The sequence below is a fragment of the Zeugodacus cucurbitae genome, chromosome 2, assembly GCF_028554725.1.
Source record: "Zeugodacus cucurbitae isolate PBARC_wt_2022May chromosome 2, idZeuCucr1.2, whole genome shotgun sequence".
Lineage (NCBI taxonomy): Eukaryota > Metazoa > Arthropoda > Insecta > Diptera > Tephritidae > Zeugodacus > Zeugodacus cucurbitae.
In genome coordinates, this window is record NC_071667.1 from 75,451,845 (window position 1) to 75,467,175 (window position 15,331).

At 32.1% G+C, this 15,331-nt stretch overlaps 1 protein-coding gene across 3 annotated transcripts in view; it reads left to right on the top strand.

Moving 5' to 3' along the window:
* The window catches only part of LOC105211383 (hemicentin-1), a 454,397-nt gene extending 439,738 nt beyond the window's left edge, over positions 1-14,659 (top strand). For 2 of the 3 annotated variants that reach the window (XM_054226373.1, XM_029039671.2), the window contains one exon: positions 12,022-14,659. In XM_054226373.1, the coding sequence (XP_054082348.1) occupies positions 12,022-12,098 (77 nt within the window). In that variant the 3' untranslated portion in view covers positions 12,099-14,659. The remainder of the gene's footprint in view (positions 1-12,021) is intronic. The other variant, XM_054226375.1, reaches the window with a different exon arrangement.
* Positions 14,660-15,331: the final 672 nt, after the last annotated feature.

A 15,331-nucleotide genomic window follows, 5' to 3' on the forward strand; every position in this document is an offset into this window, starting at 1 on the left:
TATCTTAGTCACCATTGCTTACACTGAAAATATGGAAATCTGATGCTTTTTGCATTAGACACATATTTGATGTTATTTTGTTCGAGAGTTTTCGAAGACTTCGAATTTGATGTGGAAAAGATGATTGAATATAAAAATCCATTATCTATAAAGATATAAGCACAATATACCTTAGGTCACAATGCGTTCCTCAACTCTTAATTTATAAAGAAAATTTTGGAGGGGCATAAAAGCATCACTGAATGATTGATCAAACGATTTTAATCGTTTATTCCAAATTACTATATTTGCTATGTGACAGAAAGCAATATATAGCTCGAGAGCCAATTGCAAAACTGTTGATCGTTTATCATTTATTTTATACGCGTCGTAAAAATATCCGCTCAGCGATCAGATGAATGTTTTGGATACCATTTTAACCACTTCAGTTATTAAAGTGGACAATTAAGTCAAAAAGGTTTCTCAGGTGTAGACTATGAATTGGCCAGAATTTCCGTTCCAATTATTCAGAACAACTGAATTCGACTTATAGCAAGAGTATTGAGCTCTTATATGTACATAGTTAGAGTACTCACCTAAAGGGCGCGTCTTTCAACCGTAGTTAGAGGGACAATATAGTAGATCATGGTGTTCTCTTACGAATTATTACTATTGATTTTGTTATGAAGTAGTCCCTAGGCTCCTCAGTTTAATAAAAAGGAAGTAAAATATATGCTAAGGCTAAAACGGCGGCATAAGAGATTCCTGAAAAGACATCTTGTTGGAATCTATGTATTAAACTCATCATCGAGGTGTTAATATCTACTTAGTAGTATTTTAAATGAAAGATTTTATTTTACTTCTTAAAGAATTCAAAATGTTTCTGAAAATTTTTTAACAGATTTTTTACTTCTTGGACTTTTTTTTCATGTGGTAGCTTTCAAATTTATTGTAATATTCCTAAAAATAGGTATTTGGAGTCAGAGTCATCTATCGGGTTTTTGTCCAAAAAATGTATTTCTTCTTTATTTGGTAAATTATATGTGGTCAAAATTTAGAACACAACTAATAACATTTCTCTACTAATAAGGCCATAAATAGGTTTCTTTGGTGTATTATTGGAAATTTCATCAAAATCGGTACGGTCGTTTTTGAACAACTCATTCACAGATTCCATTGGAAAGAATTATGATATAGATAGAAATCTATGGAGGCATTACAATATATGAATTTCTTCGATCACCACTGTCGGCACTTTGTACTTATCGGGTGTAACTTAATGTTGCAATGTGTTATCAGTTGACGTCCAGTCACCAAATATTTGCAATACATAAGTGCAAACGCTTGTTCGCCCGAGGCACTTTGGAATTTTTTACACCCTGCTGTCTTCATTTTTATAAATTATTTAATTTTTCGTTATTCTGGTTTATTAACTGTGAATCAACCCTGTGAATCAATCCTTGTAGTCTGCGACACTCAAGCCCAAATGCTAGCTCAAAGCGGACAGACGCGCAAATGCAAGCCACTCCAACGGCGATTGGAAATTGAAGTTAAAATTTCAATTATGCAACACTCGAGGACATGCACGATTGGGGGCTGACGATTTCGTCGCCGCCGAAGCGCTTGTGTTTATTGTGCGCGGCATTGTTTAAATTTCATTGATTGTTCGGCGGCCATTCAGTGTGCGGTAATAATGGGTGGCTCTATCTGGCTGTCTGTGTGCGGCTTATGCATATTAAAGCGTGTGTATGTGTGAGTGTGTGTGTGTGTGTAATAAATAACGAACATTGCAACGCACTTGTGGCCACAAAGCTGTTGATTGTTGCCGCTGCTATTGACTGTTGTTGTTGTCGTTGCTGCACTCAGCAGTTTGTGGCCGGCAACAGCAACGCGAAAAACACGAAAAATACATTTGCAATACAACAAAGGGAACAGCGAAAAAAACAACCGTTTTACAAAAAAAAATGCAAAACTTAACACACAAAAAAACCGAAAATTGCAACCTACAACAACACAAACAAATGCAACAAACGCTGAAATGGCGTGTGTGTACAAAAGTATGCAATAAAGCGCGCAAATAGCCACGAAAAGTAACAATTGTACAACAATCGAAAATGCATTTTACCGCAAATAACAGCAACAACAACAATAGCATAAACTAAAACAACATAAACAGCAGCGCTCACATCAATAATGCCTTGAGCTACAGCAATAACACCGAATGGACAGCGCTAGCAGCAGCCTACAACAACAACAACAACAGCAATAGAAACAACAAAAACTTTACAATTTGTTATTTGATGTCAACATGATGAAGTTGAAAGCATCAACAATGGTGTCCACCAAACCGACAACTAAATAAACTTTACGTGCAACATTTCCGTTAGTGCCACATGTGTACACCAATAAATACAACGCGCACATCCACCAACATACATACACACATGTACATATATCTTAGGTAGTATGTGTCTACTCTTTCATTTATCGATAAATACACTTTTGTTTGTATTTTGAGGGCGAACCAATTGCACAAATTGAGAGACAACAAAACGCCGCGCCACCCGCTACCCTGTGGTGCTTGGACTGCTGCACTTTTTTATTGCAACCAATTCAATATTATTGTTCACTAAATTCATGTAGCATTTTGAAGATTTGTTGAAATATTAAATTCTCTAAATTTAAAATGTTTGTAATTTCACTAATGAACATCCGATCTAAGAGAGCAAGAATGAACTAAATATTGTCTATTAGAAATTTTCGAGTAAAAGCCTCAGGGACCAGCACAATATCTAAAGTTCAAATGCTTAAGAGATGTCATAAGTTTCTTTTCAAGGCTGAGGTCATCAAGGCTGTCTATAATACAATCTATGGTTTTTTTATAAGCCTATTTCTTAACTCAGGTGTGGTAATCACCTGGCGCTATGTCCGGGCTATATGGTGGATGCGATAAATCCTCCCATCCGAGCTCCCGTAGCTTCTGACGAATCATCAACGAAGTGTGTGGTCTGGCTTTGTCCTAGTGGAACACTACACCCTGTTGGCCAATTCTGGACGCTTATGGTAGATCGCCTGCTTCAAGCGGTCCAGTTGTTCGCAGTAGATGGTAGAATTAAGCGTTTGGCCATATGGGAGCAGCTCATAGTAGATGATTCCCTTCCAATCCCACCCAAACCCACACCAAAACCTTCCTGGCCGTCAATCCCGGCTTGGTCACTGTTTTGCGACGATTCACCGGACTTCGACCACTACCGTTTTCGCTTGATATTGTCGTATGTGATCCATTTTTTGTCGCCAGTCACCATCCGCTTCAAAAATGGGTCGAGTTCGTTCCGTTTCAGCTGCATATCGCAGGCGTTGATTCGGTCCACAAGGGTTTTTTCGTCAAATCATGCAACACCCAAAAATGAAGCTGTTTTGTGTATCCAGCCTTCTGCAGATGATTTAAAATGGTTTGGTGACTAACTCCCATCTCCTGGGCGATGTCACGAGATGCCACTTGCCGGTCTAACTCGATGTTTTCCATGATATGATCGGTATTTGTCGTCACAGGTCTTCCGACGGCTAGATTATCCATAGTGTCATTTTCACCCGCTCTGAATCAACCATTCCTCCGCAGTTCGAAGTGATAGAGTACCATCCCTCAAAACTCCATAAGTCTCACGGAACGTTTCTCTGGCGGATTTGCCTTTAACGAAGGAAAACTTTAAAAGAACGCGAATTTCGGAGTTAGTTAACTCCATGTTCACACGTCTATAACTGTTAAACGCAATATACAAACTAATCATATAAAGCGTTGTTTTGTATGTTATGTCAATACCTTTCAAAGATGTATAGTATTGGCAGATACGAGCTCTGTAGCGCTTATACGCCGCGAAATTCAAAAGACAAAAAGTCGGAGATATTTGACAACCTAATATCTTTGTGTATTATATTTACAAAAAACAAGTATAACACAAGACAAAATGAACACTTAGTTCATTAGTCTACTCTCTTTAAATTGAGAAATATAGATGTTATACATAGGTTTTCTATAAAGCAGTACCTAAAGAAGGCGCACAGTGTTTTCCTCAGATTAATTTGATAAAGATTATTTCAAAAGCAAAGTCGAGAGACCCATAAAACCTTCTATTATTTTCAACACAAATATTATTTAGAATGATTTCTGAGAGTTCGTGAACTGCAACGAGTACATTGACACGTCTATCACATTGCCATCGAAGGTATCCGAAATAAATCGAGAAAAGTGCCAGAAGTTTACGGAGACAACTCATTGAAATCATCTGAAATTCCTTATAAATATAATTTTTTTATGAACCTCATCTGATGACAACTCGAAATTTACTTGAAGTTTTTGAAAAGGACATTGATATAGATTTATATAAATTTATTATTATTTTTTTTGTTAGGAGCAAAGTTCTAAGCTGTGTTCTAGCAAATGATAAATGTACGTTCACTTTCTGAATAATTTTCATTGTTTCGATTATTGACAGTTAAAATATTTGTTATCCAGATGTCTGTCTTCACCTAAATGATGACAAGTCACATTAAAGACGAATACATTCTAAAGAAAATGACTCCTCACAGATTCTTCTCCATCATACTTCAAACAAAAACTGTGTAAATTAAATATGAAATTGTATAAATAATGTAAATACAACTACATTAGTTCACCAATGAAATTTTACAGTTACTGAGTTATGCGTTCTACTGTTGTGTAAATACTGAGAAATTAACAAATTTTACTGTTTTCATTTTATTAATCGTTAACTGAAATGAGCAGTTGAGTAAATTGAAAATTACAATTACCCAAAAAGTACTTTTTAAACAATATGAAACAAGTATTTTAGTAATTTCTTATAATCCACACACTCGTACATACATATCTCCAAAAAGTTGCGTAAATTGAGTAGGTTGCGTAATTATTGTTCGCTCTTGTTACTTAAATATCCCTCTTAGTTAGTACAGCAATTAGTTAGTGATGCCATAGCGTTTGTTAAACCTTATATCTTTTCCTTCTCTCTCTCTCTCTTCTACTAACTCCTACTACCTCTCTATGTAAACAAAATTGTTATTCGAGCGATTCGATTTTGTACACATCTTTTCCATCTTCTTCTACTTACCTCACTGCTGTTAGTTAGTAGTAGTCATGGCAGAAAATCTTCAAATTTCCCCATAGAAAATTAGTCCAACTTTTTTCTCACAAAAAAACAAAAGCAAAATCCAACAAAAAAACAAAAATTTTCTCGTAGGCGACTTCTTAATACCTCTGCTTGATTGCACCAACAATGCCGGCAGTAGCAACAATTTCACAGTCACAGCCGTCGACGGCAGCAAAAACAAGCAGTGCACGGGTGTTGCAGCTGTCAGCCGCTCGAAGCATTATCCCCCTTACCTGTGCATGCCGTGCGGCGGCAGGGGTAATAACAAAATCATGGCGCCATCGCATGGAAGGCAACAGAAATTGCTGATTTATCAGAGCTGCAGTGATGTTTGAGTTTGTACAATTCGGCTATCACTTAGCACACACGCACACAACACTCATGTAAACATACAGATAGACATACAGATCGACAGATGGTCTTACACAACTTGACTAATTAATAAATTCAAACCTGGCAGACCTCTGCACTTTCTACTTACATGCATACTCGGATTGTCTTATATACACTCGTAAGCATACATACAGACAGTCATGCATACAGTTGCACTGTTTTATTAATTTTCAATCATTTAATCCATATCCTTCTACATTCATTTTTTTATATTTTTTTTTTGTCTTTTCGGTCTCTGGTAATTTTTTAACTTTCTGATTGCTTGAGTACTCGTCTAGTTGCCGTTTGCTTGATGTAGAAGCAAATAAATTTTTAAGACGAAATTTATGAGCTTTTTGAAAGCTTTTTCTTCATAAGAGCTTTCAAAGTTTTTTAGGTTATATCATAAAAAAGGTCTAGAAAATATTAGGTCATCGCTTAGAATTCGCAAGCCCTTGGTAACGTGAAGCGTTTTTGCTCACTGAAATCTCTAAAATTAGCAGATATTAAGTTGAGTATGATGAGAATTTATTTTCAAAAATATACTCAAAAAATGATGTACTAACTATAATCTTTTGTAAAACTAAGGGATATGCAGTTGTTCCTTTACATTCACATTCCGAATGAGGAATGCTTTGAAATTATGGCTCATAAGGCGCTCATTTTTCAAAACTTGCTCTCAGTTTCATCGTTTTCTCGAGTGGCTGAAACGATTGCTCTTCTTATAAAATTAGTTAGCAGACCGATAATTAGAATTTAAATCGCAGAAACATGAAGGTCTTAAAAATATTATGTCATATGAGATTAAACAACTTTGAAACAACTTCTGACAATATCTTATTGAGCTGCCTAAAATCAAGGTCATATGATGTAGAACACTCAGTAGCCCTTAAACCGTGTTAATACATATGGAAGTATTCAAATAATTACACGAACTAAGAGAACATATTACTTGAGCACCATGGCGTATACGTAACGAGAAGTGAAATATAATTTATTCCCTTTAATACTATGGTTCCTTTAAACCACAATAAAAATACTTGATTTTCTCGTAAAAAACGAAGAATACTTTTATAAACTAATACAATTTCAAAAGCCAAAAAAAAATATTACCAAAAACATATCAAACTTGAATTAGATTGTGCTTGAAGAATTGAAACTTTGCAATATTCGTTCTAATTTCTAGAATAAAAATATATATTACATTTCCCTGCACTTTTCATTGCTTCACACACTTGTCTACATCCTTGGTTGAACTTAATTGGTTATTTGGCAAATAGTTACAACAGAATTGCATATTGGTTTCACTTTTTCTGATTTTCTGAGCAGAAGTGTGTGTTAAATTGAACCATATTTGAACAAAATATTTTTTAAGCCTGCCATGTGAAGCGAGCATATGTCTATAAGGTTGTATTTGGCAATATGTAAATTGAGGATTTTCGCAACACATGCTGAAAATGCAACAGGAGATTAGCACACACAAGCAAATATATTTTGTATAAGCACACTGTGGTTTCCATTTTCTATTTTCAATTTTTACTTTTATTTTTCAATTTCTAGCATTAGATTAGTTTTGCCTAATACTTGCTGAGAGTGCATTGTATTTATTTCACTTGGCATATTGAATATATTTTTCTTAAAAATCACAAAGCGTGCACACAGCATGCAAAATTCGATTGTTGAACTGATGTGGCAAGTGGAATGAGCATATGAGAAAAAATATGCATGAAATCTAATAGGAGAGTAATTAAAATCAAATAAAATCAACATTCACTTTGCAGTGCACTATTTTTCTATTACTTACGCAAAAAAAATAACAACAAAAACACAGGTATTGTTTGCGTGTAGGTGAGAGAGCCGGTGGCCAGGCTGTAGATGGGCGGCCAATTAGGCTGCCCACAAGTGTAAATATTTACATTAAATACGCAAATAACTGTGAGCAGCTGGTAGGCGAGAGTAAATTTGAGTAGTGATAGGCAACACTGTATGTATACACACATGTATATTGGTTACACGACATGACAGGGCGTATACGCAACACTAGTACATATGAGTCGAACAGGCAAAGAAAGTGTGTGCATTAGCAGGCAATTCATTTCTAAACTCCTCTATTTTATTTTATTTTTTCTGTAATGCATTCCTGCTTTGTTTGCTTAAAAATTGCCTTTACTTCGTCAATCATGTCAAATTAATTGGAAAAAAATTGTTTTCTTGCACAAACTCTGCTGTCAGCTGGAGCGTCAGCTGTAATGACAGCACTCAAGTTGCACAATGTGACTTTAGCAACTGGCTTTGTATATTTTTTCAAATTTTTTTTTTGTTTGGTTTTGTGAAAAAATTTGCAATGCTTTGTAATAAAATATGCTTGTCTTTGCGGCGTGTCAAATGCCATAACTGCCTTTCGCCTTGGAGCTCAGCGCACACTGTAACTCGCAGCTCATTAGAAAAATGCACTTTGTCCTTTGCTAAGGTGTAAAATATTACAGCGCGTGTATTATATTACTCAACTGTTGTTTTGCTTTGAAGTTTCATTTTCTGGGGAAGAAAAAGTGTTTTTTGTGTTAAACAAATTATTGGAGGGCGCAAATTAATGTGAATTGGAAAATGATATTTAATGAATATTTAATTAATTAATTTAATATTGTTTACTTAATTCAATGAAAAAGTCCAGTCTGATAGCTTGGAAATATTTTAGTATATTAATTGAGACTAAAATTTATCTTTTACTTAAATTAGTATAATTTTTGGAATTTTTTAAACAAGAACTATTATCTTAAGGTTTAGTAATTCCTAAAAAAGAAATAAAATTTTTCAGCAATAATTATTTGCCATAAAAAATTATAGGGTCAATATTTTTCCCTAATTATTTGTTGTAAAAAATTATTTATTTTTCTATAATTTTTTGCTGTAATATTTCATAGCAAAAATATTTAGCAAATGGCTATTGCTATAGAAAGTTTAGCATACATATTTACTATAAAAATTAATAGAAAAAATGTTTCCCATAATAATTTGCTATAAAAAATTATAGAAGAAATTTTTGCTATAATTATGTGCCGTAAAAATATGGAATACATTTGATGCTGCAATTATTTGCTATAAAATATCATAGCATACATATTTTTCCATAATTATTTGCTATAAAATATTAGCAAAAGCTGTAAAAATTTTTTGATTTTTTTTATGCACTTAGTTTTAGAATCAAAACAAGTTGGTTTCTTCGAATCAACACAAATATTACACGCATTTATTGTGACTGAAAGTGTACGCCTCGTTGCGAGTTCTTTCATAGCGCTTCAATTATGTCCTTCGCAATCACGATTTTGAAGAATTCAAACCTCTTTAATATGCAAATATTTTTAGAAATATCTCGTCAGCCAGCTCATGGAAATACTTTGCTTTTATATATTATATATTTTTTTTTTTTTTTTTGTTAAACATTTTATAAAATCTTCTAACTCAAAGATGAGTAATTAAATCAGAAGTTTATAAAATATCATAAATAATTTGACTCGATCTCTAAATACACCACGATGTTGGATATTAAATTTTAGTCCGAAATAAGCAAACATAAGAGCTGAATTGCAGATGACCACAGGCTATCTGCTTTCAAATAATAGTACGCTAAGCTCCATAGATACCTAAGGTATATACACCGATCAAAAAATTAAATTTTTACTAATGAAATAAAAATTTGAATCCTTAAATATAATATACATATATAGAGCTATATACCCCTCTGAACCTTCCGTCCAAGTCTTTCTGTCTCTTTCTCTCTCTCTCTCTAAGAAAACATATCTACTTCAAAAATGTTGTTTCTTTGTTAACGAAAAGGTGTTAAAAATGACTTGTGCATTTGCATTTAACAAAAACTTCTTCAATTTCCTGCTTTTCTTCAGCATTTATCGTCAAATTTCACCAACGCAAAAGACTTTCAGCAAAAAATTAAAAGCCAAAAATTATTTTCCATACGCCTCGAAACATTTGGTATCCAGATTCGACTTTCATTTCACATGAATCGACCACCTAAAGCCATCATTTTTGCAATAAAAAAGTAAAATGATGTTTTGCTGCATCTCCGATGCTTAAGCTGCCCAACGTAGCATCACTTAAAGCACTAAAATGCATTTAAAGCTTTGCCTTGACTTCGTGATGGTCGAAACGAAATCAGCTACTGCTTCTTCTATATAAATATGAAAGTAAATGTATGTAAGTGTCTCTGCGTGTGATTGCATTGCGTAATTTCCGCCTTTACAACCAGGTTTTACTTGCACGAACTGAATGTAATCGAAATGATGAAGACGGTGATTTGGTTGTGGCTGATGGTTCGTGCGTTACGATTTTCCACAAAAATATAATATACATATGTACATGGGCACTTCATGAACGCATATATACATACATACATACAAATGTACATACATATGTGTGTGTCGGTGCGTGAGCAAGTGTATTATGGCAAGTGTAGTAGTAGTAGTATATTTTCGCTTATTTTCGCTTTTGTGTGATTCTTTGCGTTTATGCAACACTTCTATCAACGCAATTTGACACACTCAACTGCAGCTACAACAACAACAACAACTAACAACATCAACATTCGACATGCTATCAGCGTGATGGCAAACCGCATGAGCTCCGCAGGGGAGTACTCTCACTCTGTGTATATATGTATGTGTGTGTGCCTGTCTTTATGACCATAAGACGCCATGTATGTAGCAACACAACACAACTGCGACGCACTCATATAAAGTGCAATAACAATAAAAATGTACAGAAATAACGGCGCTATATAAAAGCTGAAGCTGAAAGTTAACGGCATAAAGCCGAATGCGAACACTTGCCAGCTGGAGGAGGAGAAGTGAAACGCACACGCATACATACACATATATTGAGTCTCATATGAGTGTGTTGCCACACGTTGCACGCTTGTTGCGTCGCATAAAAATGTGTGGCGAGTATGAGTAAGTGCGCCACGGCGACGCGGAGAAGGCACGCTGACAGCGTAAAAGTAAAAGAGAAGTGTAAGCAAATCTAAAGCAATACCGCCGCACATAATAAAACCTTATAAAAATGAAATAAACTCAAAACATAATGGCGACGTCGAGTGAAAATAAAATAATAAAAATTATATGTATCACACACATACAAACCTACATAGAAGCAGATGAATATGTATCTGCATATGTTTGTATGTGTGTTATGGTACTCATATGGACTAAGGGTCAAGGCGTTGCCTTGCAGTTGGCATGTCAGCGGTGTGCCGTGATTTTCGTAAAACGGCACTTTTGCGTGCTTCACAGTGATTTCTCTAAGCTTTAGCACCTTTTGCTTTAATTACTTCGGCATGGCTTTGGAATGGCTTGTAATGGCGCTGTGTAATTTGGCACATTTTCATTTTGACCGCTTTAATATGCATTTTTATTTGCCATTTGTCAAAGCTTTTTAAGTTTTTGATGTCTTCTTTTGTATGCCCATATGTTTGCTTTACGTAAATGTGCTCACTAACACTCTGCTAGCTAATTTAATACATATATTTGAAGCAGTCAATTTTTTTGAAGTATTAGGATTATTTACAAAAAAAAAATTTAAATGTATTCTAAATGTAGGATTTGTTATAAAATTCTAAGAAAATAATTATTTTAGCTATAATTATTTGCTATAAAATATTATAGCATACATATTTGCCATAATTATTTGCTATAAAGTATTGTAATGAAATATATGCTAAAAATATTTGCTATGAAAATTTTGAAATACAATGTTGGTATAATTATTTGCTTTAAGAATTATAGGAAAATCTATATATTACAATTATTTGCTATAAAATATTATGGACAATTTTTGTTATAATTTTTATTTGAAAAAAAATATATATTGGAGCATTCATATTTTGCTATAAAAATATTTTTCTATAATTATTTGTTATAAAACATTATTGAAAATTGTTATGTTATAGTTTTTATTTGCAATAAAATATTGGAACATTCATATTTTGCTATAATTTTTGGCCATACAAATATTTTTCTATAATTATTTGCTATAAAACAGTATAGCACACATATTTTGCCATAATTATTTGTTATAAAACATTATGGCAAACATTTTTTTGCTATAAAATATATTTAAAATTTCGCTGATGCACTTAATTTACAAATCAAAACAATTTGGCTTCTTCAACAGAGCATAAACATGTACTACTAACACACTAAAATAACTGCACTTACGACTTTACAAATGATATTAAATACATAATATATGCATTTAAAATACTAATATTTCAACTATTTAATTAACTCACATTATTTCATGCTTTCGCTTTGTTCTACATCACCTCTCAACCACACCACCATACCTACTTTTTAATTTTCTGAACCCGACACCTACAACACAACCTTCTCTCCCTCTCCCACAACTCCACACTTGCAACCAATGACCACACTCAACAACAACAACAAAAACAACTCAACTATTTGCAATTATGGTGTATTTTCTTTTATTGCAACGCCAGTCTACATTACAGACCCCGACTTGATTTTGCCACGCGGCGAAATGGAATTCACGACGATGGACCCGATGCTGAAATAAGCAATACGCCACCGATCGTGTACATGTATAATAAGGCAGAACAGTTAAAAACTCAACAACAACAAATTGAAACAATGCATTTGAAGGAATTTCAGTTTGGTACGTTCTAAGATTGCAGCTCGAATTTTTTTATAAAACAAATTTAGCATAAAATTATACTAGTTGAAATACATTTAAGTTTTAGGCCAATTAAGTGAGTACATACTGTAGCTAGCATAAGTTGAGAGTATTATAAATGAAAGTAAATATAAAATATAATAAATTAAAATTAAAAATAGATTCTATGAAATTTGTAAATATTTAGCATTTAAGTATACAGAACTAGAACAAAAGTAATGGTAGAAATCATTATCACTCAAACATTGCATTCGAAATTAAAAAATCCAAAAGTTTGACAAATGGAGTTAAATATAGAAAGCAAAATATGCCATAAATATCTTAATAAAAGTTCTTTTTTGTTAATCCACCAAGGATTATTCTACTAGGGTAGACTGGTTTAAATTGTTTTAACGATATTGATTTTCGGATTAAGATTGCTAATGATTTTAAGAAACAATAAATAATTTATGCCATACACACATTCTGCAAATATATTTATATTTCTTTTTCTCATAATAATGGCAACAGAGTGCGGCATGATGATTATCGAAGCTATAATAGAAATATAGGGCTTTCAATATTTATATTTGCTATTGAGATTTTCTGGTGAAAATGAAATGAAAATTTTTCAAGCAGTTTGAGAAATGCCTAAAGACATGCTTAGGTTTTAGTAAAAACCTATATAAGAAATATTTATATACACAGTTCAAACTTTTATTATGAACGTTATGAAAACTACTTTTTCCAGGGCATTAAAAAATCGAAATAGAAGCTGAAGGAACACTTTTCGTGCCATACTTAAATTATTTCTATTCATGGTTGAAAATCTTTAAGCTGGGCAAGCTCATCCATATTTGAAATCAGGAAACTGTGACATCGTATTATATTATCTGTGTGTTTCTGAATAAGAAACCAATATTTTACCAACCATTTTACTGCAATTAAATTAATAAGGATTTGCTATGGACTTCTTACACATGGCATTTTTCAAAATCTGGATCTGGTCTCAGATTTGCTACTAGGCATTGAATTTCCTATCGATAATATTCTATTGTTATCTATGAGTGTTTGCAACTAAATTAATTTAATTTTTGAATCTCAACGGAATTGTATTTCCTATAATAGTAACTGATTTGTAATACAGCGATTCATTAGTAATACTATGCTCTCTTGTACCAAATCGTTTACAAGTTCTTTGGACGTAATTCGATTTTTTTCGTGTTTTACCCAAGAAGAAAATGATTAAAACAACAAAAAAATATCATAAAATATTATTTACGAACATTTCGATTTCTTCGTTTATTTAGTTGCTATTTGAGATTCAGTCATATAGGTTAAACCTCCTCAAATGTCATAGGCTTACAATGGATGATTTCTCGAAATATAATCTAAACAACTATGAAGTAGATAACAAGAGCTGAAAAGTTTGAAATTTTTTATAAATATCTTATTAGTATCTTATTTTTAAGTATTTGCGATTATTATCAAGTATTAGGTAAGTTTTATACATAAGTTCCAACTAATTAAGATTTACTCTATAATTTTTATATTAGATCTGTGCCATAATCTAATCTAATTTTACATACTTTAATTAGTCATATTTAATCCAACTATTTAACCCAAAGCCAACTCAGACCCTGTCACATGCAAAATTCGACCGAAACCAAAACACGCCGCACTCAGTTTGTATGAAAAATTGCCAAGTATAAATGATTTTAAGCGAATAACTGCAGTTCCCACACCCAAACCAAGTACTTACATGACTATGCCAAAAATGCATTAATTAAACGACTTGTAAATTTACAACAACTAAACATGATTTATAACAAACATAAGTCATTTAAGCAGTAGTGGCGCCTAAACTTACAACAACTACAACTACAACTATAAATAATGGTAGTTGCCACATGTAACTATTTTAAATAAATAAATAAATAAAATGTACAGAAAGCGTGTTTAGAAACAACAAAAAAATCACAGCAACAAACAAACATATGTACATATATATATTTCATTGTAACCAAAAAAAAAAAAAAACTGGTTAAAGATTTTTCGAAAAATAAAAACTCTGTAAAAACAACAAAAAATGTTAAACGTAAATCAAACGAGTAAATTCAATGATCAAATAGACAAAGAGTGTAATCAAAATCATTTGTAAATTATTTCATTTTATAGCATTTAGACAAATATAGTTATTTAGCATATAAGCATACTTACATACATACATACATACATATGCATATACATATGTATAAATTAAGTTTGGACTAGTGTAGCTGATGCAAATCAAAAAAGAATTTAATTTAAGTTTAACAAGGTAAATGAGTATGTGTAGCAGAGAGTAAAGTAAAAAATAAGAAGAAAAATATAAAATAAATAAGAAATTTAAATAAAACTTAAACAAAATAACTCTAAAATGGCATGTAAAATAGTAAAATTAGAAGAAAAAAATAAAATTACAACAACAACAACAGTGTTAGAGGCATTTAATGTTAACAGTAATGTATGCAGACTAATATACACACACACTTACATACATACGTAAGAACTTAACTGCATATATTCACACACACACACATAACATAAACAAGCCAAGCATACCGTAAAACAACAAATTCTGAAACTCCATTAGAAAAACACAATTTTTTGCTAAATGTAATTTCTTCTCTTCAAAGTAAACAGTAAACAAAGTCAAAAATAATAATAAACAATGAAGCATATAGTAAAAACAATAACAACAACAACAAAAATTTATTTGTATAAAATTTAAAGAAATTTCGAAAAAATTAAAAAAAAACAACAACAAAAAAGCTGCACTGAAGAGCAGCTGTTAAGCTGTTTAAAGAATAAGTTAAAAAAAAAATATTTAAAAAATTAAAAAAAAAACACAAATTAAAAATAAATTAAGAAATTATTAAAAAAAAATAAAAATTTAAAATAAAAACTTATTAAATAATAAAAAAATAAAAATATTAAAAATTAGAAAATAAATAAAAAATTGCGTGTTTATACTGCAGCTGTTGAGGGACTAGTAAATAAAAAGTATAAATATTAAAAAATTTAAAATAATTCAAATGAAAAAGTATTGAAAATACACTGAAAAAAACTTAAAATAAATGTATAAATGTTATTAA